The following is a 27018-nucleotide window of genomic DNA, read 5'->3' as shown; positions in this document are numbered from 1 at the left end:
TTTGAAGGAATATTTTATAAATAATGACTATATACTCTTGTATCATTAGCTCTTTACTCACTACTTGGTAATTCTACCATTTCTTTTTTAGTTGGAGTCATGGAGCTATACTCCATGCCTGGTAGGTTCCTGAGGAAGTATGTTTGCTACTTTAGGCTACCAAGGAGCCAATTAGTGAGTGCCCTGCAGCGGCTCTGCATTAGGTATAATGACCTCTTTGTTATGGATCCTGGAGTGGGAATGGGGGTGTTCAGGTTAATCACATATTTTGTTGACCAGAGGTATACAGTATATTTTGTTTCATACGGATTTTTTCATTTTCAAAGAAATTAAATGCCCCAAATAAATGAAAAATGGAAATCATACTGAACATAATTTAATACTTGATTCAGAATATATATATTTGATTACCTTCTTCCACTCAAAGATGTTATAATATAACATGAACATATAAATATAGTAATAGTAGAATATTGTAAAGGAAGTATAGCATAGGTATTAAGAGTTCAAATTTTGGATTCGGGTCTGGATTTGAGTCTGTTGAATAACTAGCTCTATGAACTTATCTAACCTTTCTAAGCCTCATTTTTTTCAACTGTAAAATGGGATAACGTGCTGAGCATGGTTTGCCACAGGGTGGACCTGGAAATGGTAGCCCTCGCTGTGACCTCACTGCGCAGTGTCTACAGAATATGTCATAGTTGCTTTAAATAAGTTACCTGAAATTATTTCCAAGTACTAATGTATTCTCAACTTAAAGTAGAATTTAAGAGCTCATGTTTCTCACTGACTAGTAGAGGATCTATACATTTGGCAGAAAACAATAAACTTGATAGTTTTTCTAGTTTCTTTCAAGAAGTATGTTCAATAATAATCTTTGATAAACTGAACCACATTGAGATTAAGTAAAATATTCCCGGTATTAAGTAGAAAATTTGTTTTATTGCTCTACAAGGCAAAGGTATTATAATCAATAGTGCTGTAAAATCCTGTGTTCACAAATCCTTCCGTAGCGCTAATAAGGACAGGGCAGGGCAGACAGCTCAGTTTTGGCTTTTCCTTAAATCATGATGGAAATTTTCTAAACTCACGTGGCTGAGCTTAGATTAAATTGTTAAAGATGACAGTTCAAACTCTCATTATAAGAAGGATAAATGCTACTTAACGGAAAACTCTTCAGAACATTCCAGAGTCCTCTGCAAAAAGGGTCTCTGCCTTAGGAAATTCAACACAGGCACCAGTGTATCCCTTCTAACTGAGATTTGAAGGTGGGCTCTTCCTTTCATTTCTTTGTTAGGGAGGGTGCCTTCTTTTCTCTCTGGTTTTCACTAAGACAATAAGATTCTGCTTGAGGAGTCTCTGGACTCAAGGTTCTTTAATGTGCCTGAAATAATATTAATTGCATTTTTAATATTTTGTCATTCTGTTTTTAAAAGATATTCCTCACTTAAGAGAAAATATGCTTATAAACAAAAGTTAAATGTAAGATATTTTTGTATTGCCATCAGTTTATTTTATGGAATAATAGATGGGTAGGGTCTTAAAATGTCACTTTTTGTGCCTGTTATCTTTAGACTACCAGGAGACATTATGTATTAGGGTGACATTCTAAAAAAAGATGTTTTAGAACTTGATAATAAGGTATGGACATTGCTTTCCTGTCTTGTATAAGATTTGTTAATATTGTGAAACAGAGATGCATCAGGCGATGTCTCTGTCTTTAGATCCCAGGCAGGTAGATACAAAATATGTAATTAATTGTCCTAATTGGTGATGCAGTTAGTAAATGCTCAGAGAGCTAAAAATGACAGATTAAATGGGTAAGGTCAGGCAGTCTAGGCGTCGTGGAAAAGGTAGAATTGGCAGAGTCTCAAAGGATGGATCTATGGAGAGAGGAAAGTGCTTTTATGAATGGAGGTTAAAATGAGACCAGGCAGTGCATTAAAAGTGAGTGTTTTAAGTGGCTATCAGGGACCCACTACCTGGAATTGTTAAGGTCGGAGGTAGTAGTGGAAATTGGACCTTGTTAATGGGAATGTAGCATACCAGAATGAAGAATTTGCACCTAATTCTGTAGTAAGTGTAAAGATATTTTGGCCTATGAGTGATGTGATGGAACACCAATTTTGGGGACACCCAGAGAACAGTGATATGGGTAACACATACATAATACAGGCCTGAATAGGAAGAGACACGAAATCAAAGAAAAGATGCCAGTGAGACCTTGTTTCTAAGTGTGATTTTTAGATTCAGAATAAAAACTGTGTAGAGTGAAGAGTAATTTATTCATGTAGCTTGTAGGAACAGGACAATGGGGAAGTTATTGTGGCAGCAGAAATTTGCAAATATGACAAGGTACGCTGTAAAAAAATCAGTGGATGCCTGTGTTTAAAATGTTCTTGTTTTTTTTTTTTTTCCTTTTTTTAATAAAAGAACCATTCAGAAAAAGGTGGCTGAGGGATACAGTATAATATGCAATTTCCAATGAAATCATTATATTCATCTACTTTTCGAGGGGCTAGGGAGTATATTTTTATACAAAACAATAAATTCTTTTCCAGCAAAATTTTATAATTTCTTAGCTCTGTGAAACCATCTCTTGATCACCAAGACCTGGTTTTTGAGGCTGGGCTTCTCAGCTGAGGGTGTAGTGGCCAGAAGTCTCCCAGTCACCCCAGCAGCTCTGCTTCCAAGGAGTATGCACAGGAGTCTGGGGTTTGTGTCACCTAATGGAGGGGCCCCGGTAAGTCTGGCTGCCTTGGGAGCCCCTCCCTGAAGGCTCAACAGAGATGACTGGCTGGGGAAGCAGATGCTTTCTGGCCAGGGGCCTCATTGCAGGCTGTTTTTGAACATCTGAGGCCTTCCTGGTGACCAGAGGGCACCGTGGCTTCCTCTCCAGAACTTGGCTTTGTCCCAGGTACAGAGCCAGCTTGGAATGCTCTTGGCCCAGGATGTTGTGGGCTCTCTGGCCTTCTTTGCCTTGGCCAAAGGGACCCAGGGCTAACTTGCCTTGCCCGCCCCTCATGGAGGAGTTCCTGTGCCCAGGTTGTCCTCAGCCCTCAGCCTCTCACAGGAAAGGCTTATCAGGGTGCTTGGGTTGGCCTTGATTACACAAGCCATAGGGCTTATGTTTGGAAATTTGGGAATGTATTTAAAATAATTATTTCATTTCTTCACCAGGAGAAAATGGTAAGTTAAACTGGATTGAATATGATATTCTTGATGAAAAATGCCTTAACTTCGTAGATCTCTTTAAATCGTCAAGTTTTAGGACTTCTTCAATGACATATTCATTGATATTCATGATTGAAAAGCAGCTTGCTCTGAATTTGCTGTCCATGATCTCTGGTGTCATTGACCACAATTTTTAATTGTCTTGCCTATGAGATCTCATGAAAGACATCCTGTGAGAATATTAATAAGTAAATTACAGTTAATCCCCATAGACATTTATGTATTAGGTTTTGTTTTGCCATTCAGATATTCAGTGTGTGTGCCCAGTCCCAGGAGAGATAATGTAGTATTTTAATCTATAATGTCATTAATTTGATTTGTGCTGACTTTTTTTTTTTTTTCCCCTAAAAAGAAGGAAGGAGCAATATTGAGTTGTACCTTGTTTCTTAAGCCCTTTTGCACATGTAATAAAACTGAAATACATTACAGGTTGTGTTTGTTAGTGGGATCTCTCTTTGGACACTTTATTTTTTAGGGTTTTTATAAAGAGGATCATTATAGGGCATTTCTTTAAGCTCTTTTAACATTGAGCTTTTGTGGAATAAATGTTTTCAGGGTTTACCAGAAAAATCTCAAAATTAATCTGTATTGTGGTCAAATACCTAAACTGTGGTAGACCTGGTTGGATAAACTGGCTAGTTGAATTGATTTTATTGCAGGTCACCAATTTGAAACTTACTTCAATTCATATTGGCAGTTGTAAGTATCAGAATAATTCTTCCTATCTTAAAAAGAACTGAAAAACATTCCATTAATATACTATCAGGTCTAGATATAATTAATCTTTGTTCCTCAGCAAAAACGATTTCCTCTGCTCTTTGAGGACTTGATACCTTGTTGTTAAAACTTATATTGACCTGCCGTCGATTTGCTCAGTCAACTATTAGCCCAGTTCTTAGAAATTTTTATTAAGTACTGGCTATTGATTTATTCAATATATATTTATTAAGCATCTGCTGTGCTCTAGGTACTGGGTCAGATGACAGGACTGAAAAGATTAATGAAATATCATTCCTTTCTTCAAGTAATTTATAGCAGAAGGGGTGGGGAATCCAGGAATTAAGATAGATGCACAAAAGGCAAACTTTAAACAAAATTTATTTTTAGAGCAGTTTTACGTCACAGCAAAACTGAGCAGAAAGTACAGAGAGTTCCTATAAGTGTCCCACCCCCACACATGCATAGCCTCTGCCATTATCAGCACTCCCCCTAGGGTTGTGCTTTTGTTACAGTTGATGGACTTATAATGACACATCATAATTATACAAAGTCCGTAGTTCACGTTAGGGTTCACTCTTGGTGTTGTACATTCTGTGGGTTTGGACAAATGTATAATGACATGTGTCCACCTGTGCAGTATCATACAGAGTATTTTCACTGCCCTAAAAGTCCCGGGTGCTCTGCCTGTTGATCACTCCTTTCCCCCAAACCCTGAAAACCACTGATCTTTTTACTGTCGCCATAGTTTCTGCCTTTTCCAGAATGTCATATAGTTGGAATCCTACAGTCTATAGCCTGCCTTTTCAGATTGGCTTCTTTCACTTAGTAATATGTATCTAAAGTTCCTCCATGTCTTTATAGCTCATTTCTTCTTTAGCACTGAGTAATACTCCATTGTTTGTATGTACTGCAGTTTATCCATTCACCTACTGAAGAACGTCCTGGTTGCTACCAAGTTTTGGCAGTTATGAATAAACCTTCTGTGTGCAGGTTTTTGTGTGGACATAATTTTCAACACCTTTGGGTAAATACCATGTAGTGCAGTTGTCATTGTGCGTGGATTGTATTGTAAGAGCATGTTTAGTGGGGAGCCTGGGTGGCGCAGTTGGTTAAGTATCCGACTCTTGGTTTTGGCTCAGGTCGTGATCTCGGGGTCATGAGATTGAGCCCCGTGTCAGGCTCCTCACTCAATATGGAGTCTGCTTAAGGCTCTCTCCCTTCCCCTCTGCCCCTCCCCCTGAGCTCTCTCTCTCTCTCAAATAAATAAATCTTAAAAAAAAAAAAAGAGTAGGTTTAGTTTTGTAAGAAACCACAAACTGTCTTCCAAAGTGGCCGTACCATTTTCCATTTCCAGTAGTGAATGACAGTTCCTGGTGTTCCACATCTTCATTGGTGTTTGGTGTTGTCAGTGTTCTGGATTTTGGCCGTTTTAATAGGTGTGTAATGGTATCTCGTTATTTTAGTTTGCACTCCCCTGATGACATATGATGTGGAGCATCTCTTCATATATTTATTGTCATCTGTATCACTTCTTCTGTGAAGTTGTCTGTTGAGATTTGGGGCCCATTTTTCCATGGGGTTGCTTGTTTTCTTATTGTTGAGTTTTAAGAGTTCTTTGTATATTTTGGTAACAGTCCTTTATCAGATGTCTTTTGCAAATATTGTCTCCCAGTCTGTGGCTTGTCTTTTCATTCTCTTAATGCCTTTCACAGAGCAGAAATTTTTAATGAAGTTCAGCTTATCAGTTCGTTCTTTCATAGATCATGCCTTTGGTTTTGTATCTACAAAGTTATTGCCATCCCCAAGGTCATCTGGATTTCCTCCTATGTTATCTTCTAGGAGTCTCACGGTTTTGTTTTACATTTGAACCTGTGGTCAGTCTTGAGTTAATTTTTATGAAGGATATAAGGTCTGTGTCTAGGTTTACTTACCTTACATTTGAATAGCACTTTGTCATAAAAATGTCATATTCATTTCTCTTAACCTTCTTTCAATCCTAATTTTTTGAAATAGGTGGCATCTCTTATTTCTTCATTAAAAATATGCAATTTAGAGCAAGTAGGTTGTACCTGGGTACTAGGGGTTGGGCGGTAAGTTTGGAAAGATAATTTGAGTCAAATCCAATAGGCTTTGAAAACCAGGCTAAGAAATTTGTTATTCAGGAGGAAGTTGAAGGCCAGAAGTTAATTTTGACAGATGAGTAACAAGGTTAGACTTGAGCTTCAGAGTATCTTACCCAGCCATGTTGCTTAGGCTGGATTGGACAAGGAAGGACTGGTGGAGACTGGTAAGAGGCTGTTGGCAGTAGTCTGGGCTGGGGGTGATGTGGTCTTGTGATCAGAAAGGTAGCAGTGACCATGAGTAGCAAGGGAACATGAGAGAGCCATGTCCAGGAGCTGAATGGGGAGAATCTGCAGCTTACTGATGAGGCAGAATCTTCCAAGCTGAAGGCCGGGTCCAGTGCCTCCCTGAGGCTTCACCTGGGATGACCAGCAGACTTGGTTATGCCAGAAATTGGAAAATCAGACTGAACTGATACAAAAGTCAAGATGGTGATTGGTTTGGGACATGTTAACTTTGAGGTACGGGGGGATATCCAGTCTGAGACTTTAAACAGACATTTGTAAAGGTGCTATTCAAAGGATAACGCAACCGTAGTGGAAGATAAAAGATTTAGCAGTCACCAGGCCATATCACGGTGGCAGGGGAAGTGGGGGGAGAATATGAAATCACCAAGGTAGAGTACAAAGAGGTCTGAAAGCAGAACCTTAAGAAATATCCAGTGTCTTTCTCATAGGGGTGAGAAGATGAAGATGACAAGGAAAGGGTGTAATTGGAAACGTAGGAGAACATCTCGGCTACCAGGTATCACAGAAGAGAGTCTCAAAAAGAACAACACAGTCATTGTTATCAGATGGAGCTGAGAGGTTAAAGAGAATGAGGCTATTGCCTTTGATAAAAATAGTTTGTTGGTGACCTTTATAAAAGCGGCAGTGAGTGTTGGTGGTGGGGGATGTGTTGCAGATTACAGAAGGTGAGTGAGTAACAAAGTCAGCAGGGGTTACTCAGGAGGGATTAGAAATTGGCAAAATAAAAATGGGCAGTGTAGGAGTGGGTAACAGGCTGTCAACATGCTCTGGGGGGAGAGGTGAGTAAACACAATGGATGAGGGAACAATTGGGATGGTAGTGGGTCCACAAAGCAGATCCGTCAGAGGGAGTGAGTTGGGGAATCAGAAGACGAAATTGATCAAATGGGATTTTGATTGAATGGATCTGAACGTGAGTAGCAGTATCCCACCTTGATTACTCTTCCTTTGGAAACATGTCTAGAGAAATTCTGTTTGGGAAAATATGTTATAAATTGTAAGGTAGTATATAAATATGAGGTGGTATTATTCAGATTCAAGTCACTTTAAGCAATTACGCCATTTCAAAACTGCAAGAGCAATCAGTCTTTAATAATATAATTCTAAATTGAAAATAATTTTGAACATAAAGTACTCTAGCTCTGTGAATGTGAAAAGAGTTGTTAAATGAAGGCCAGGAACTTTTTTGTGGCCAGCATGTGAATGTGAATTATCATTTACAAAGTAGAAGACGTTGTATATTCTGGGAAGACAGAAAAGAGTGTTCAAATAAGTAGTTATAGAGCAAAAGCCAGAAATTGAAGGGAGAAGGGAAGTGTAGATAATTCATATGAATAATTGTGGGATATTGTTTTTTCTTTGGCTCTCTCTTCTTTCTTTTTAATAGATAAATAGGACAAACCTTTGTCCTTAACCGCTTTATATTATGAAGTTAATAGTTGATGGCATTTCTTGTATATTCTTGTATCATGTATAGAGCCCCAGCAGGAAACAACTGACATGCTCAAACAGATAATTGAAGAACGTTTAGTGAGAGACCATTTACAGAGGGGTGCCTGGGGTTAAGGACCCCGAGGAGGGAAGGTTTAGCCCCGGGAGCCAGCACTGGCTAGAAGAGACAGCTGTGTTAGTGCGAAGGGACAGCTGTAGTTCATCTGTGGCCATTTATAGAGAAGCTCCTGCTTAAAACTGTAGCCCAGCAGGGAGGGCCTGAGGCAGCAGTGAGATGGGGCTGGAGCAGGGGATACATGCCCTGACCCCTGCCGCCCCTTTCTGTCCCCACTCTCTTGCAGGTGCCTCCCAGGGCCGGAGAGTAACTGGAAGCCACTGGGCAAGGCGGCGCAGAGGACGCACTCTGCTGACGTCAGCCTGCTGGGGTGCAGGGAGGGGCAGAATATGGAGCAGGAGGGGCCAACAGAAAACAGTGGGCACAGTTCTTTGGAAACCTCTTGCTTTGCAGCCTGTGTTCTACCTCTTTTAAGATCAACTTGTACTTTTTCTTAGTCACTTCTGATTGCGAGACCCCTCAGGAAATTATCCTGCACTCCCTGAAGCGAACCCTCTCTGAGCTCACAGCAGGACTGAAGGGTTTAGAAAGTGTGAGGGATAGAAGTTCGACTCAGGAGCTTGGACTGTGGAGTTTGGCTGCCTTTCTTTGCATCCTGACTGTACCACTTGATAACTGTGTTACCCTGAGTAAGCTTCTTAACTTCTCTGTGCCTCTTTCTGCTGCTGGAAATGGAAATAAAAACAGCACAGTACAAGGATTAAGTGAGCTAACATGTAAAGTGCTCTGAAGGGTGCCTGGTAGGACAGTTAAAGTCAATAAAATATCAGCTGTTGTAAGGCTTACTGTCATTCTTTGCCCTTGCTTCACTGTCAGTGGGGTATTTTTTCTTTTCCTCTTTTCAGATTCATTAGAAGTTTTCTGTTACGTTAGAGGTCTTAGTTTATACTCGTCTCCCAACTACATTTGTCCCCAGAGTGAAGCCCTGGGTCTCTAGTGCCTACTCTCACAGTTAAACAAGAAGAGCAATAGCATAGTGTCCTTTGCAAACGATCTTAGAAGTTATTCTGTGATCGTTTAAAGTTATACTTATTTCCCATACACAATAAGGAATTGAATGGTGTTTGAGAAAGTTACTCCTCTGCTACACCCCCCCTTCCTTCTTTGCCCCCTTCTAGCCAGGTGGGTCACCTCCTGGATTTTGCAAATAACTTGAATTCCCTTATTAAATACAAAATGGGTCACAGTATAGGCCAAAAATATATTTAGCTTTATAATTTCAGCAATAATGGGGCTTGGAAAGAGATATCATGGAAGAGGTAATAATACTTGTTTTTAAATGCCTTCAGAAGAGCTTCAAGTGTTGTTACGTGACTTCTCACTGAAAGATTTGAAGTCCTAGAGCCAGGAATTTACACAGTTTGCATTGTCTTATGCTAACAAGACAGTTAATCAGTTTTAATAGATCTTTGTTCTTCTGTGGGGTTTTTGTTTTTTTTCTTGACAAGGACTTTATACATTTTCACTCTCAATAGTCTCTAGTCTTTCTTAGATATTCTTGCTCTAAAAGAATGTATTTGTTAGAGAAAAGGAAGGACAAAGAAGAAAATGAATGCGGCCAAATGCCTTAGTGACTCATGCGGTTGTTAGTTTTATCACTTTATAAAGGTTGGTTGGCCTTTCTAGTCTGTCTATGAAGGGCTGGTCCATAGCAGCTATTTTAGGACAGTTTCAAGTTCTTACCAATTGTTTCCTTACTCAGTATTTATTTTAACTTCAAAATAACTAATAAGTGACATTATAGAAGAGATACTAATGATTCCTCGAAATATATTTGGTAGTATTCATTTAAACTTGTAAATTAGAGTTTACTTGGGAAAAATTCTTTAAAATTTGGGAAATACCATGAGGTAAAAAATTGACATAAAAGCTTTAGAACGTTCGGGTAACACACCTTCTTAGCTTAAAATATTTTTGAAAATACAAATTTTAAAATATTTTCATCAGCTTAAAATTTGCTTTAAAGTTCTTTGTCACCCCCAAGCTCCTTCAGTTTTGATTTCTAAAACTAAAGTTCCTTAACCATGAAGTTGAAATTTGTATAGACTTTTTCAGTAGGAGCATGTCTAAGTTCATCCTTACACCTGATTAAAAACACCATTTCCCTTAACCTGTCAACAACTCAGTTGAGCAGTCAGACTGCATTATTCGATATCTTGTCTGACAGGAGGACAGCATTCCAGAGAGAAAGATAACACAAATTGGTGCCACACTTCGATAAATAGAGACATTTTATTTTTCCCCAAGCTAATTCAATCCAGTTCAGTTAACTCTTTTTCCCCCCTTAAGGACAGATCAAAAAAGGTAGCCATGAATGACTGAGTGTGTCATGTGTTTGACACGTCAGTGTGTGAAAATAAAGCCGACCCCAAGGGAGGGGCCGTGCCTTTATACTGCAGACAATGCCCCGCGAGAGCCCTCTCGCTCAGCGCTGCGCTGCGCATGGCTGCCAGTCATAATGGGGGTAGCGGGGCCGGCTGCGCACGACACCCTTTCGCCGGCCCGGGGGCGACCTTTGTCATTTCAGCATTCTTAAGAATTCTCAGACATTTCCCGGGCTGTCACTGAGTCTCACTTTAGTTCCATAGGCTAAAGCTACTGGGTGTTACATCTTGGTAGTTTTGTGATTTTGGTAAAATCTGTGTCCTCAATGTCTGTTTTCGAAAAGTCGGTATTACAGTAAATCTAATGCCAGCATTTCTGTTTCTCAGTTCAGTACTTTCTTCCTGAGACAGAGAAGGATATCTGCACAGTCGTACTGTTGTTCACGAGAGTCATACAGTTGTCATTATTGTCAATTGTAATGGTATGGATTATGCTACCGGACGTGAGTTGTCTAAATAGCATTTATGAAAGAAGATTAAAATTGTCAAAAACTTGCCCACTGCTCTAAGGGATCAGGTCCAAGAGCCCCATCTTTTGCATCAAGAGCCTTCAAGGGCTGCTTCCTCCCCACGGGCCTTGTGTTCTAGCCCCTTCCGTGTCCTGCAATGGCGCCGTCTCGCAGCCGCAGGCCACGCGTCTATCTTCAGAGCCCTTTCTCTCTGCCAAACCTGTCCTTCGTGTAATTTTGAATCCTCCCTTTTCCTTGACGTGGGCCTTCCTTAGCTAATTGCTGCGATGGGACATTTCATTTTCCCTGTGGTCTAAAAATGAGACTCTCGAGTGCGCTCCCCTCCCTCCACAGGTGCAGCTCTGCCATGTGCCTGCTCTAAAGGAGGGGGGTTTGTGTCCTGAGGAATCCGGGAGTCCTGTCTGTCCAGGGCTTCAGCAGGGTGGCCGGGGCGCACTCAGCACGTCCGTGTGCAGAGAGCAGGGCTAGGCCGTGTGTCCGAGTTAGGAGGGCAGGGGCTGGAACCACACACCTCCCCACCTCCCCCTCTTACTGACTGGCCACACTCAAGTTACCAAACCTCTCTGTGACTCGTTCCCTTATCCTGAAAATGAAAAATCACACCTCCCTTATGGGTTATAAAGATTAAATGGGTTAATTTTGGTAAAGTGCTTCGAGGAGTATCTGGCACAGTCTAAGTGCCATGTAAATGTTTATTAAATAAAATAATTCACTGAGCATGTTCTTTTAGTCACTGTGCTGAGTGTTTTACATGTTGTTAACTCATTTCATCCTAACAGTAGTCTCCTGTGCGTGGACTATTGCCACCCCCCTTTTACAGATGATACAAAGTTAAGTGACTTGCTCAGGGTCACACAGCAAGATTAGGGCAGAATCAGGATTTGAATTCACGCCCCTTGGCCCCAGGGCCATCAGTCACTTCTCTCCTCTAACCACGGTGTGTACCGCAGACCTGAATGGAAATCATGTTGTGCATGAGACTATCTCTGTTGGCTGGAGAGCCATGCGACAGGATGTGTTTCTTGACCTATTAGAAAACAGTGTGCCGTGAGGGGATGGCCAGGAGAGGTTAGCCGTCCAGGACTAACCTGACGTTGACTGCCTGGGACTGGAAATTGGGGAGGACAGGGACCACCTGTGTTTAGCAGCCCCTCCCATGACACTCCAGGCCTACGTGTGGCTTGTTGGATTGTATTTGTGTTAATTTCTTTTAAGCCACTCTTTGCTCAGGCTCTTGAGGCTTTGCTGGTACACTGATGCTAGTCTGGAACCGTACAGAACACTGTAAAGACAGTGAATGAAAATGTGGGTCAGCTGCATCAGCCTGTTGCTGGGGTGTTCATTTGTGGGTATTTAAAATATGTTTTAATCTTCTCTGCCATGTCACCCAGCTCTACTGAAATATACTCAGTTTATCCACAGGAGTTCTAGCTAGAAAAGGTCAGTCATCAGTTCTGGAAGCTCGTGCTACGAATCTTAGTCATAACAAATGAAATGTTGGACGTGTGAGGCCTGCTCTCATGCAAGAAACGCAGGTGTGCCCCATGGGTTTATAGCTTGGGACATGTGCCCGTAGGAAGAGAGACTGGCCAGACGTTATAGCCAGTGTTCAGACTTTTTGTGCGTGCCATCCAAAGTTGTAAAACTCGATTTCTTCAAAGGATTCCAATTATTTGGCTGATAAAACACAGATAAAGAAAAATGTCTATTTTATAGCTAAGTATTTTTTTGGGGGGGTGGTATAAAAAGATTCCTAGGACAGTAATGCTTAGTAGAGGCTCTAATGTCCAATACTCTTAAGTGCTGGGTAAAAGTTAAACTTGAATAGCAATGATGAAATATTTACTCATCAGATGGCTTTGAAGTTTAGCCACTTTTTGGTTGTAGTCCCTTCCTAATGGAGATGTTTCAAAGAAGAAAATGATTGTAGCATTCAGCTGTGATGTTCTCTTACTCTCTGCCTGGAAGAAATCCATTTTGTTTTGGTCCATTTGGGTATTTAAATTTTGAAGACCACTTACTTAGAAGTCACATTAATGACAGAAATAGTTCATACAACTCTGAACTCATTCTCCTTGATAGGATAATGTTTAAAAGTTAATTTTTCTAATACCTATATAATCTTTTTAAAACATTGTTTTAACTCTGGCATTCTGCAGTCTTTCCAACTAAAATTTATTGAATTCTCCACAGTTTATATCAGAAGGGCCTCAGGTGAGTGTGTATATAACATGAATAAGTGATAAAATTCAGCTGTATAAACTATCTTGCTGGGTAAAATCGCTTATGTTTAAAGATTTTTAGAAACTATACATTTAGAGGTACAGTTCTTCAGTTCTGATAATAACTGAAAGGTTTTCTTTTAAAGTTTAAAATTGTAGGTGCTTGGGAATGTTGAGTCAATATTGTTTTTCTCCTGCATCCTGGGTTAAGTTTCATTCATCCATGTCATTTAGGACTTCAGAAATTGTTATTGCCGTGTTGGTTAGGAGGGTTCTGTTTTTATGTTTCCTCAACCATGCGGACTGTGCGATATACTTTTAACATTTGTGTTTGTCTTTTGTTCTTTAGTTTTCATATGAATCCGACAAGTAATGAGGACCTCAGGAAAATCCCGGTAAGTTGCACAGGGGTTAGTGCATTACGGGAAAAGAAGCCACAAGCCGGCCTTCTGGCTGGCATACATTTTTAAAAAGACCTTCATCCTGAATGCCTCAGTTACCTTTGGATTATAGTTTAATGTGGTAATCTGGGGAGAAAGAAGAAAAGCAAAATTCCAGCTTTGTCTTTAATATACGATAGGGTGTGACTTTATGATCTATAGAAATTCAAGCAAATATGATAGTTCTAATTGAAGCCAATTTAGAATCCACATATTCTGTTTACAGACTGTTTTAAAATTAATGTGAAAGCTGTATGTCAGGGTCAACATTATAGTTAGGAAATAAGAGCACGTGGAGAAAAATGAACATTTTTTGTTGTTGTGGCAAAAATCGAAGAAAGAATAAAATTGCCTTATTAACATTGAACAATAGGAAAAGCGTCCTGGCAAGAGATCTAGCTAACGGGGAGAGGCTTTGAAAGAACCTTTAGGACACTTACCTTCTTAGAACAAAACCAAATATATTAACAGGCTTGGAAGCGACCAGCTGAATTAACTCACAGATTTTGCAAGGACTATTCAGATATCTTAACTTCATTTTATTATTATTTGAAGCCCAGGTTTGACTCTCTGTTCCGAGTTCCACTGCATCTTCAGTCAATTCTAAATGCATCAAACCTGGAGAGTAAGTTACTTTACAAAAGTATGGGCACATGTTCTTGGTAGAAAACTGAATTCTCACTGAATAACAGAAATAGAGCCTTTATTCCAAGAGACTGGTGGTTGCTGTTTGAACCATCTGTCCTTAATGTGTGTGATCCAGATGTATAATAAGAATTTTTTAAAGCAATAACATATCACAATTTTCTATGATGTGATATGCCTAGAAGACAGTGTGGTGTGGTGAATAAACCATTCTAAATGTAGTTATTTGTACTTAGAACGGTAGAAAACACTATAGAAGCAGAGGACTTTGTGCTGCGTTTTTGCTGTTTTATGTAAATGATTTATAAGTTTTGATGTTTCATAAATACTCAAGTCTTTAGAATATGGCAGTCTGGTGAGAAATGTCAGAATATATGAAGTCAGCCTTTGATCAGATAGTAAAATGAATTCTATCAGGCGGTTACTTAATCTCAAACAAAATGCAACATCAAAAAATCGATCTAATGTGCAGCCATTGTTTATTAAGTAACCTTAATTACAATTTCTCTGTGCTTGTAAATGTACTTTTCCCAATCTTGTAATTTATTGCCGTAAAAGCATCCTTAGAATTCTTTAAAGAAATAAAATGTGAAAATTGTTTTAGTTAAAGGATTTAAAGGTGATAAAAAAAATCCTTGATGTGTGATTATTTTTCTCTGGAATACTAACTATTCTAAATGGCAGCGAAAGGATTACTAGGTGTTGTTAATTTACTGCAGGATACAATTAAGAGGAGAAAGCTCATCCTTCTACCGAGCGTTATTGAGGAAAAGTATTTGAACAATTTTTATGTTGAAGATTATAAGATGTTTGAAGTAATTTACATTAAGTTCTCTGATAATAGCCGTCCACCAAGTTATTTCTTTCCCCTTCTGGACATAGTATTTTGTAATTAAGTTTGTGTGTCTTACATGCTGTTGCCAACACCTGTCTGTGAAAGCTCAGTGTTTAAACAGGAGGAGTAGCCAGTTGAAAGGGCAGTGCGAGCTCTTTAAGGCCTAATTAAGAACTGAAAGGGAGATGAAGGCAGTAGGACAAAAGATGTGAAAGTAGCTGAGATGATATTCCCAGAGCAAAGTTCCTCATTAGAACAATAATGAGATGATCAGAGAATGCCAAGCCTTCATCTTCTCTCTCTCTCTCTCCTCTGGCTGCCTTGGATGTCAGTTAGTGCCCCACCAATATTTGGTTACCAGGACAACCTTTCTTTAAATCTCCAGTTATTTTGAGTCCTGATAATTTGCTTTTGTTGAAATTTAAATATTGCAAAAAATATACATTTCCTCATTTAAAAGGCTAGGCTATGTGTGAAGTAAAAATAGATCACTAGTAATTCTCCAAAGTCTTTTGTACAACTCTGTTATTTAAAATTGCGATTGGAAAACTTCTTGTGATAATTCTGCTGATCTCTCACCCACTCCCTATTTTCTGATATCTGCATATGGAAATTTTTAACAGAGGTTGGGTCGGAATGACAAAGGATCGGTTGTGAAAGGGGAAGAGAGAAGACAAATTTACATTAAATTTCAATATAAGAAGACATCTTAAAAACACATGTGCTATCTGTGTGGAGCCAGGGGAGTAAATATTAAGTACTTCGGAGTCCCACTGTAGGTTAGGGGGGTCTCTACCATTTTGGAGGTTTCTCAGTTTTAGAAGTTTTTCCGAGAACAGTATTAGAAGTATCTTTTGGAAAAATAATTGATTTTGTATTTGCCTGAGAGTTTTCCTCTTCAAGTAAAATGCTTTTTGTGACCAGAAAGTTAATTTCCTATTGTATGGATTAATATTAATCTTTATTATTTTATTGGGAACTATATCAACAACAGAAGGAGACGTAGATCTATACATATGTATTGAGTATATCAGTCAGTTTGAGAATCTCAGGCCTAAAATTAGAGGGGTTAAATGCTTTTCAAATATGGGATAAAATCTGGAACTAAGCACAAAACTGTTTTTAATTATTATATATTCTTTTCCAGAATATAGTTTATAGTACATGTGTTTCTAAGATGTTTTCCTGCCTAGAAACTTGATGCAGAAATTTGGGGGAAAATTTTCACATAAAAGGACAAATGGAAAATGTATTGAAAGGTCAGAAATGTATTTTCAGGAAATCTGTCTGTACATAAGTATTAGATGGTTGTGAGGGGAAAAATAAGCCAAATAATGGCTTTTCTACTCTAGATTATGGCTTTAAAGCATTGAACATTATCCTGGGATGATGATGAATTATTTTGAGAGATTAAATCGTTAGATTGATTCATATCATGGCATTAATGTAGACTACGTATGTCAGAATAAGAATTTTTCAACATGTCTTTCATCCTCATTGTCTTTAGAGAAATGTTTAAAAAAAAGTTTCAATCACATTATCTGGTAGTACTGGTGTGGTTAAAGATAACAATATAAATGATTTTCTAACTGTGTATCATCACTTAGTTTGGAGAAATCAGTTCATATATGTGTAACTTGATTAAGATTAGAGAGACTCAGATGCTGTTATTATGTTAAACCAAGAAAACATAAAACAGCCTCAACTAGTCAGTAATGAAACCCATTTAGTTCGATTTCATTAACCCCTGCAATTCGCACAAGAACGCCTATTTTTCAGAATATGTTTTATTAGATAAATGAAATCACATTAGTTGGATGTTATTACTTTTCTAAAATGCAGTTCAGGAAAAAAAATTACTTTGTAGACCAGGAAATTTTAGAGTTGAAAGGAACCGTGGTGAACATCTCATTTATCAGATAAGGGAAGTGAGGCCCAGGCTGGTATCTGTCTCAAATCTATGCAGAATTACTTGAGTTACAGTAAGAAAGTTTAGCTTATTTTTAATAAATTTAAAAAATATACTTACCTCAATACTGTGTCTTATCTTTTCTGTAGAAATCTGCTTAATATAATAAATGTTTAATAAGATTGTGGTTAGGAAATTTTAAGTTTTATATCTCTAAACTGCTCATGACCAATTAAATAAATTAGTAAATACATGAGTGTGTGTGTGTGTGTGTGTGTGTGTATACTCTTATTATTACAAAAGATTGAGAGAGAAGAAAAAGTAAAGCACACTTGTCTCCAGGGTTGTGGTAAAGCAATATTCTTAAATGTTTTTTAGGGACAAAGGTAATACAGTTGCTAAAGTTGTATCTGGTCCCAGTTTCTATTGCTAAAATAAGTTGTTTTAAATACAGTCTTAGAGAATTTAAGCTCATTTTCCATTGGCATCCCCTCTATTCATTCTGTTAATGTAGCGGAGGCTCTCACTAACTTTAACATTGCAGTAGCTTTACAGAGAATCTCAGCCCCTCCAAATGATCTTACCCACTGCTGCCATTTTAATTTTCCTAGAACTTCGCTTCAGTCATTTCCTGCCCCTGTTTAGAAACCTTCAGTGGCTTCCTGTCTCCCATTGCAATAATCCAGCGTCCTCGACGGTCTGTTGGAACCTCCCATCTCAGTCTCTCCATGCCCTGCCCTGAACCTTGTTTTCTGGCACCCATTCTCTCCTGATCACCTGCTGTTGAGCCCACTGTGCCTTCAATCTGGTTTCCTCCTTTAAACAAGCAGAGCCCACTGCTTGGGATGCCTGTTATCCATTTCTGCTTGGCAGGGTCTCTGAAGGCCTAGCATGAGCTATATCTTCTCTATAAAACGTGAGCGATTCCATGAGGTTGGAGCATTTTTCGATCCTGAATTTTTCCCTTTTTCCTTGAGAAGGGAGTGACTTTGGTAACCGAAGCATCAAACTGATAACTGTACTTCAGTGTTTCTCTGATCGGCAAAGTCAAGGTGCCTTGGGGCCGAGGGGATAAAAAGTTACACTTCGGCTCTCGTGATGAGCACTAGACATATACCAAATTAAAGTAGATCCTGAAAATGAATAAAGACAAATTTAATCCAATGACAACAAGAAAGAAAAAGGCCTGTTTGCATTCACCTGCCAGTCCCTGTTCTCCATCCTCCATGGAATAGATTAGATATAGTCCTTGAGAGCGGGACTGGTTTCCTCAGTGTATTTTTCCTTACAGCCAAATGGAAATGTTTTGAAAGAAAGTGATAAAAACCAGTTCTAAGCTGTTGAGTTTTAAGGATAGAACTATGTATAAAAAGGCATAAAGGTTGCTCCTTTATATTTGGATGTTACAGTTTATATAATAAATCTAAATATTATACACTGTAGATGATGTTCCAGTGCTGTTTTGATGAAATTTCTGACAAATATTTTTCTTTTATTATTGGAGTGCTTTGTAATAAAAATGAATTAAATCAGTGTCTTTTTCTGTTTTGTTTATATTATTTTTGTGTAAAAAAGAATACCGCTAGAGTAAGGTTAGCAAAATAATAAGTGAAAGGAGAGAACGCAGATAAACTAATCCTGAGTGTTCCTTCACATGATTGTAGTTGAACTCCGAGTTTCCTAATAACCAGGGCAAAAAGGGAAATAAGTTATATAGGGATTAGCACTAGGAGGAGGAGGAAATAGACTGGTGCCTCAGGGGAGAAGAAGCTTCGTTTGCCTCTAAATTAAAACAGAAGTTACCCCCACGGGGCTTCTTCCAAGGCTGCTCATTGATTTAATTCTGGAGGCCTTGAACAGTTCATAGCAAAGTGGAGAAGCACATGGGATACTGCTGCTTCTTGAAACCATCTTCAATAGAAAGCCAAAGTCATAACATTAAACCACAGTTCATTGGAAGCAGTTCCATGAAGACTAAGCCATTGTCCAAATGTATAGTTTTCAGTAACTTCTTAGAGTTGTTCCAAGTAACTCTTAGAGATCTTTAGTTTTAATCTATTTTAGTTATATCTGTTATAGAACATTTTCTCTCTTAGTTCTAAATTATATGGTCAATTTCATATATTAGAACATTGTCCACAAAGTAAAAAGTGGTTCTAGAAGGATTTAGAATCACAATCAAGGCTTTGGTGCATCTGCCCTAATTCTTGCCTCAGGACAGGCTAGCCGCGGTGTGAACAGTCGCGTTGGTTCTAGCCACAGACACAGAAAAAACTTGGTCAGGATTTGAAAAATCAAAAGTTGAAGTTCAAAATAATTCTGAATTTGCCCGCCATGTTCTGTCTCCTAAAGTGACCCATCTTTCTCCTATTCCAGGACAGCAACCCTTTTGATGCCACTGCAGGGTATCGTGGTCTGACCTACGAGGAGGTCCTCCAGGAGCTGGTGAAGCACAAAGAGCTCCTGAGGAGGAAAGACACCCACATCCGGGAACTCGAGGACTACATCGACAACCTCCTCGTGAGGGTCATGGAGGAGACACCCAGTATCCTCAGAGTGCCGTACGAACCGTCCAGGAAGGCTGGCAAATTTGCCAACAGTTAATAAGCCAGTTGTGCTGCATTTATGATTAGGGGCAAAAAGGAAAGAAGAAAGAGAAAAAGAATGAAGAAAATCTTGGTACCGCAAGAAACTGCATTATCAGGCGTCATTATATACTGTTTCCTTGCGAAAAATTATTTTACCTGTAAATATTAACAGGGACCATCAAGAGTGACCTTTGAAGTGAGCTCAATAATTGAAACATTTAAAGTGAAAACGGGCCAGATTCTCAATGAATAAGCAGTTCCTTAGGATTCACTTAGGTGCTGGTGCCGGCCTACGAACCTGCCACAGGCCTAGGGGTAGCTGCGAGGTACGTGACGTACTGTTCCTCAGGAATGGATCTCATAAAGCAGAATCGATGCTCTGGCTGGGTTCTCAGAAGTCAATTTGTAGACATACTTAGCTGCAGGAATACTGTTCATTATAAACACTAAAAAGTTCATATTTTATATGCATATATATGTACATGAATGTATGTTCATGTATCTTTGTATGTAAAATACATGCATATACCTCATATATATACATGTGTTTCTAGAACATTTAAAAACAACTGATTGCCTCTAAAATTAGGATACCAATTTCTTAATTTGAAAATCTAGTGTGTGCTCTGTTGATGCAAAACAAGTCGTCATTGCTGCCAATACAGTGTGTTAGAGGGAAGCTGCTTCAGATCACTCTTGACTTTGCGAATCTTGGTTTCACAATGAGCTGCTCCTGTATATTATTCCAGCATCAGATGTTTGCTCTTTTTCTAAAAGGACTAATTCCAAGGTTTTTTTCTTTTTTTTAAAGCGTGACATATATGAGGAAAATTTACTAGCGTCACAAGAGTACAAATTTCTTGAGTTAATTTTTTATCTTAACATTTGCGTTTTGTTTAAGTAGGAGAGAAGCTAATGTAGTCTGTTCTGTTGAGATTCTGAATGCCTTTAAATCACTAGCAAAGAAAATATTAGGAAGTCAGATCTGAAAATAATTCTGAGGGGGAAAAAAGTAGGTGATCGTCAGATGCCTGATAACCCAAAGCAATGGACAAATTCTAGGAATGAAGAATTCGGCTTGGTTTCAAGTTACGTAAATAATAGAACAGATGGTTGCATTTGGGTCTTGAACCAAAATAAGAGTCACTGAAGGAGGAGTGAGTTGTTGGAACAGCCCTTCACTAGCATGGCACTCTACACACTGTTCTACATCCACCCTTAAGAATTGGTTTATTGCAAAATTATATGTCAGCTCTTTTAAGTCTGCTCCCCCAAAATATTGATTACTTCCGTGAATTATCTTTATAGATTTGTACAAAATAAGCCTGAAATGTAAAGTGGAAAACAATGGTATGAAAATATTACTAGTCATCTGCTTTTTTTTTTCCCTTAAAAATCTGAAATACTTACCATGAAACACTGAATCTCTGTTTCTGGTTTAAAAGAAAAAATTCACCCGTATATGGAGACCTATGTCCTCCAGGCTTTTAATGAACTGCATTTTTGTCTAATGTTTATCTCCACAAAGACTTTATTGAAAATTCAGTACAAAGCAGATAGAATAGTTTTGCTCATTTTAATATTCTGAATCAGATAATACTTGGCCAACTGTATATTTGTGAGCTAAAAAATTGCTCATTTGTGTTTTCTGAGTTACCTTAGTTTTCCTATGAGAGCATATATATGTTTTGAAATTCTGGGAACTTTTCCTAAATACAAAAAGTTAAATAATTTTTTTAAATGAAGAAATGGAGAAGGAAAAATAGCTTTTACCAACTTTTTTTTTTCCACTTATAAATTTCTGTACTAAACCTCAAAATCTGGTTTAGAATTCTATTTTCTCATTTGAGGTCTTAGTAATTATTATTTTTTTAACACAGTGACATTTTTAGTTAGCGTTTTATTAAATATTATAAAATTCTTAGCATTTTTTTCTGTTAGTATAACTGAAGCTCTTCTTATACTTTTTAAAATACTAAAATCCATGTGTTTTCAGTATTATGACAGATTATCTGCAGATATTTTAATATGCTTTGGCCAAATTTGTTCCTTATAAAATGAACCAAGATGTCCGTTTTGTATTGGGGATTTGTTTTATGTAAATAGAATTCATTAAAAAGTATTGTGCAAATACTACTATTCTTTTTATGAGGAAATTCATTTCTAAGGAGAGGTTCTCTGCCAGGATGGAACTGTTAAGGATTAGCCTTATCAGACATGAATGATTCGGTTATAACTGAATCAATATTTTTATCTTTCAACCTGAGACAAGAATTGTGCTGAAAACGGAATCTGTACTTGTCACCGCCTGAAAATGTTCTGTCCCCATGTTTATGAACTTCTGCTCGGGACCTAGAGTCAAACTTACTATAAGTTTTCATAATTTGGTCAATATAAAACATTAAAATCAAAAAGTAAAAATGAATTCCCGAGCAAACATGTCAGTGTTTCCTGTGTTTGGGCAGAAGTGTGAACAGAGTAGTTTTAGTTTCTAGCATTGTAGGGAAAAAAAGGCCAAAAAAGATCACCTTCATTTAATTTCTCCAAAATGTAACTTTTAAGTATTCTAAGGGTATATTTTGTTAGTAGTTTAGACATAGAAATAAAAGACATGCACTCATTCAGTAATGCACAGCACAGTAGACTTATAGACAGATTTTACTTTTAGGCTTAAACAATGCATGCTGAAGAATGTTCCCACCATAAGAGAATTGTTTTAAATCACAGCATCGATATTTATCCTAAACCTATCTTAGGCTAACATACTTCTGTTACTGACTAAAGTATTTCTGCTGTTACTTTCAAAACAGTATTGTTTTCCAACCGGTTCCCCTTCCATTTCTAAAATTCGGCTTTGAAAGTATTGAACCTACTGTCCTACCACTTAGACTTCAAATTGCATTTACCGAATCCCAGGGTTATAGCTTAGAATTGTATATAAAGTGACGTGTCACCCATTCATGAAAAACGTTCAAGTATTGCTTTTTGCTGCTGTATTGTGCATTGAACCTAGTTTTGCCACCCTCCCATGAATGTAGTATTATCCATAGATTATGCATAACTACATCTATTGCTTTTGGCAGTAAATGAAGATTTTGTTGTAATTTTCCAGCTGTGAAAATGTTGCCGTGTATTTAAAAGGATTTCATGAATGGAAACCTAAGTAAAACTCAGCTCATTAGTGACAGACTTGCTTTCCTCACATCCTTCCTTCACCTACTTCTCCATCCTCGCACCCCCCTCCCCCCACCTCCCACCCCCATAAGGGTGCTTATTCTTTAGCAAGGAGAATCTTAAAACGAAAACAAAAAACTGCTGTCTTTAATGTATCTAGTAATTGTTACACTAGAACTTTTATTTTCCTCTGTAGCTTTTTAGGAGAAGCGACCTACTTTGGATTTGTAATTCAAGCTGAAACTTTTTGATGTCCATGTACTCATATGTCTTATAGATACGGTAGGTGTCTGTGTGTGTGTGTGTGTGTGTGTGTGTGTAAGTGAAGTATAAAGCATGCTCATTCACTCGATCTCTTTGAAGTAAGAGGTAAAGGACCACAGCGCTGCTGGTTCATGGAGATGTAAGGGTCTGTCAGCACACATCGAAAGCCCCCATTTTCACAGATTTATAACTTTAATAATCCAGATGCAATCATTGGAAGTATTTAATATGCAATAGGTGGCACCTTAACTAATTAATCTGCATATGAAGGGTTTTCTGATGTATTTAATAAGTGTAGAAGCTTTCAAGCATTAAACTAGAGTTGACGTTTTATTTCATTTATTTTCTTGTGTCGAAAATTTCCACTCTTACAATGGAATTGAGGTCTGTAAAAAATGATACATTGGACCTATTAATCTTTGAAACTTCCAGGTGGTTTGTATTTTGAGGTACAAAAAAAATGCTGCAGATCTAGAAGTGTATATATTTAGTAGGTACTTGAAAGATATAAGCATTATTTATAACTGAAGAGTATTACATCCTCTTAAGTAAAATGCTCTGGTAACTTGTATACATTTTTGCAGGTACAAACCCAAAAGTCTGTAAGCATTGCAGAATGTGACAGTTGTGTAATTTATGTAATCTGATGCATGAATCAGAATTTTTATATAATATATAATTATCGATTTATTATAGTTGATTAAAGTGTTCAATCTTAATTCAGTTGTAATTTCTTATTGCAGGTAAAACTGTACAGTGCACGCATTTCTACATGACTCCTGCTTGTCTTTGAAAAATACTCAGGATGCCTCTTATTTGGCGTATTACAGCAAGCGTATTGTAAGACCTACAAACTCACTTCACTGTGGGAAAGTAGTTTTGAAAAGTCATTCAGAGAGTGGTTTCCAAGCCCCCGAGACTGGACATTCTTCAACAGAGGTGTGAATGCCCTCCCTCAGAGGGCTGGAGCTTATGGTTTGGGTAGAAAATGACATTTGAGTATTTAGATGGAGGCTAGGGCCAAGCCTGAAAGCTCTCTATTTATGCATTATTTCATTTATCCCTTGCAACAACCCTGTAAGGTAAGGACCATTTAGGGGTTCAGAGGAAATGTAAGACGACAAATGAAAAGTCTATTTGTGAAACTCAAGAACAGAGTTGGCAAACCCATAGCATTTCTTACCAGTTTGGATTGTCCAGCTCGTGCAGAAGTGACTCGTTGATCACCCCCCACTGTCTCCGCCCAGCAGTCCAAGGGTGCGCCTGTCCATCCTCTGCTGGCTGCAGGAGGCAGGCATGGAAGGGCCCAGTCGCATGGCGATGGGGCTGTGTATATGGATGGCAGCCTCTCAGGCAGCTGTATTACTCCAGACTGGGAGATGTGATCCATATGTAGTAGTTTTGGGGCATAAATCACACACATTTGGAGCAAGGGATTTCTCTGCAGGCCAGAACGTCTTCCTGTTTTGAACTGCTATCAGTTTTGGGGGGCCCATTTAACACATCCCTGCACTTCCCCCACTATATCTCTAGATTGTTCCCCTTTCCGCCTATCCCCAGGTTTAAGTTTCCTTAGTCTACCGAGACAAAAGATATTTGGGGTAATTTGAGAATAGGGACATGTTATTAAAGTGGCCATTTTCCCCAAAGGATTTGTTGTAATGCAATGCCTGTCTCAGAAATGTTTCTGTTCAGGTTTTCAAGGTAATGGCCTTGTGACGTGGATGCTCGCATTCTACATTTTTCCCCCAAATAATTTTACATGATAACACAAATGTCATGCTTTCACATTTTTACTTAGAAGCAACATTTTTAGAAACCTATAATTACATGAACTAGAAATGCTTGATTCTATTATTTTACTCCTCACACCCTATGTTCAGCGGTTTCATCATTTGGTAGGTCTACCCCAAAGCCAGAACTGATGCTGGGAAGCACAGAATCAAATTCCTCTATCAGAGGTTTTCAATGATAGTGTGTTGTGGCCAAATGGAAGCTGTGGTCCAGTTTGTTACTAATATTAGTACCAAAGTTTGCAAACAATTTATTTCTTTTCTAATGAATTAGAACAGAGTAAAGATTTCACCATTAGAACGTTACTTGCATCCTGTTAGGCTCTGGGAAGGGAGAGGGGAGTGTAGGAGACCAAGTCTGCAGGTCACTTGCAGTTCCCAGCCAACTTCCTTATTTGCAACAGCCTTCGTGCAGGGATTGCAAACTCCAGAGTGAACAGAGCCAGGTAAGTATGGTGGGTCACCAGGCAGGCCAGGCTTAGCAGAGTAGCAATTATGGGGAGGCCGGGGCCATCTGGAGAGCCCAATTCTTCCTCTAAAAGGGGACAGCAGCTGTTCAGCTCGGGCTCATGTGGCCACAGGGAAGTGAAGCTGAGGCCAGGGTTGCTAAACCTGATCTTCCTAGAGAAAATGGAAATGCAGATTTCTATATGAAATACGATTTCCAAATGTTTGCAACGAATTCATTTTTTCAACAAAGCCGAGGGCCACCAGTGTGCGACATCCTGAGTCACTATTTCTAATGTACCATCTGGTCGTCGTCAGAGCAATTCAGACTCTGGGTGTTTTACTTCCCCCAACAAATGATTTTGTGTTTAATCAAAAACTGGGTTGGCCGAGAGGCATGTGGGGTGTGTGTGAGATGTAAGAACCCCAGCTCAAGACTCTTGCAGGGGTTGAGAAGGAGTCCCCATTCAATGGGTACACAATTCCAGTTCTGCTCGACTAGAGCTCTACTGTGCAAACTTGTGTCTGTCGCTAACACTGTTTTGTACACTTAAAAAGTTGTTAAGAGGGTGGGTCGCATTAAATTTTCTTACTACAGTAAAGAACAAAGACTTTCCCCGATTAGCCTGTCCCTGAGCCTGACGTGCAGTTGCTTTGAACAAGGAAAACTGTATAGATAAATCCAAGTTACGGTCGGAGGGCCACTGCACTAGTGTTTAAAGCATTTTAGAATGTTAGCTTGGGATCTCTTACATACCCTTCTTGTGGTAATTACGATTTTTCAGTATCTTGTTTATGATGGTCTTGCTTTTGGCAAAAATTGTGTTAAAACTTAGCATCCCAAAAAAATACGGGGCAACTGGGTGGCTCAGTCGGTTAAGCGTCTGCCTTCGGCTCAGCTCCTGGTCTCAAGGGTCCTGGGATCTGGCCCCCCGTCAGGCTTTCTGCTCAGCTGGGAGCCTGCTTCTCCTTCTCCCTCCGCCTGCCATTCCCCCTACTTGTGTTCTCTCTCTCACTCTCTGTCAAATAAATAAATAAAATCTTTAAAAAACAACAACAAAACTTTACGGCATTAAAAATTATTAAAAAAAAAAATCAACCAACCCCTCCCAGAAAAACAAACAAAAAAGCTCAGTGTCCCAAAGATCAGTTAGGCACATAATGTGCTGTGTTAAGGTCATAAGGTCTATGACAATTTCTAGTAGTACTTACTTTGTATTGAGTTGATGTGTTTTCATGTGTTTTTTTTAGGATATAAAATACGTATTTCAATGAAAATATAATGGCTGTCAATTCCATAGTTTGCTTGATTTTGTACATTAGCCATTTAAAATCCTACCATAATAAAAATAATAAAATAAAAAATTCTACCATATTTGACTCCAGCCAGGTGAGGAAAGGTGAATAGTGTAGGTCACTGGTTCTTACAGTGTTGTCCCTAAAGGAGCAATGTCACTATCACCTGGGCATTTGTTAGAATGCACATTCTCAGGCCCTTATCCACACCGACTAAATCAGAACCTGTGAGGGTAGGACCCAGAACCTTTTAATAAGCCCTCCAGGTATTCCAAATGTACTTTCAAGTTTGAGAACCATTGAGATAGAGCCCCTGCCCTTTTTTGGGGTAGCTTATTATAGAGAATCCTTTTTTTTTTTTTTTTTAAGTTAATATAACTTTCCTTGCCAGTCCTGAATTTATGAATCTGGGAGGGGGTTTTTTGTTTGTTTTTTGGGTTTGTTTTTGTTTCTGTTTTTTTGGTGAAATGAACATGTTGTATTTTAAAGAAACTTAGTCTTCAAGTATGATGAAACGTCATAGAATGTTCGTAAGATAAGCACAATGCATTATGCAAAGTAGGTACTTAATAAATACTATGGATTTATTGATACGGATGTTTTGGTTTGTGCAGTAAGATTGGGGATTCTGATTGAGACTATGGGCCTCCCTGCAGACAGGC

The 27018-nt window shown here is 38.6% G+C and overlaps 1 protein-coding gene across 1 annotated transcript in view; it reads left to right on the top strand.

Annotated features, from left to right (window-relative positions):
• Positions 1-21285, top strand: part of RAB11FIP2 (RAB11 family interacting protein 2) — a 39771-nt gene extending 18486 nt beyond the window's left edge. The window contains exons 4-5 of the mRNA XM_032423114.1: positions 13315-13360; positions 19171-21285. Of these exons, the coding sequence (XP_032279005.1) occupies positions 13315-13360; positions 19171-19398 (274 nt within the window). The 3' untranslated portion in view covers positions 19399-21285. The remainder of the gene's footprint in view (positions 1-13314; positions 13361-19170) is intronic.
• The last annotated feature ends 5733 nt before the right edge of the window (positions 21286-27018 follow it).

This window comes from Phoca vitulina, unplaced genomic scaffold, assembly GCF_004348235.1.
Source record: "Phoca vitulina isolate PV1807 unplaced genomic scaffold, GSC_HSeal_1.0 scaffold28, whole genome shotgun sequence".
Lineage (NCBI taxonomy): Eukaryota > Metazoa > Chordata > Mammalia > Carnivora > Phocidae > Phoca > Phoca vitulina.
The sequence above is the reverse complement of the archived record's forward strand: the minus strand, read 5'-3'. Positions and strand labels throughout refer to the sequence as shown.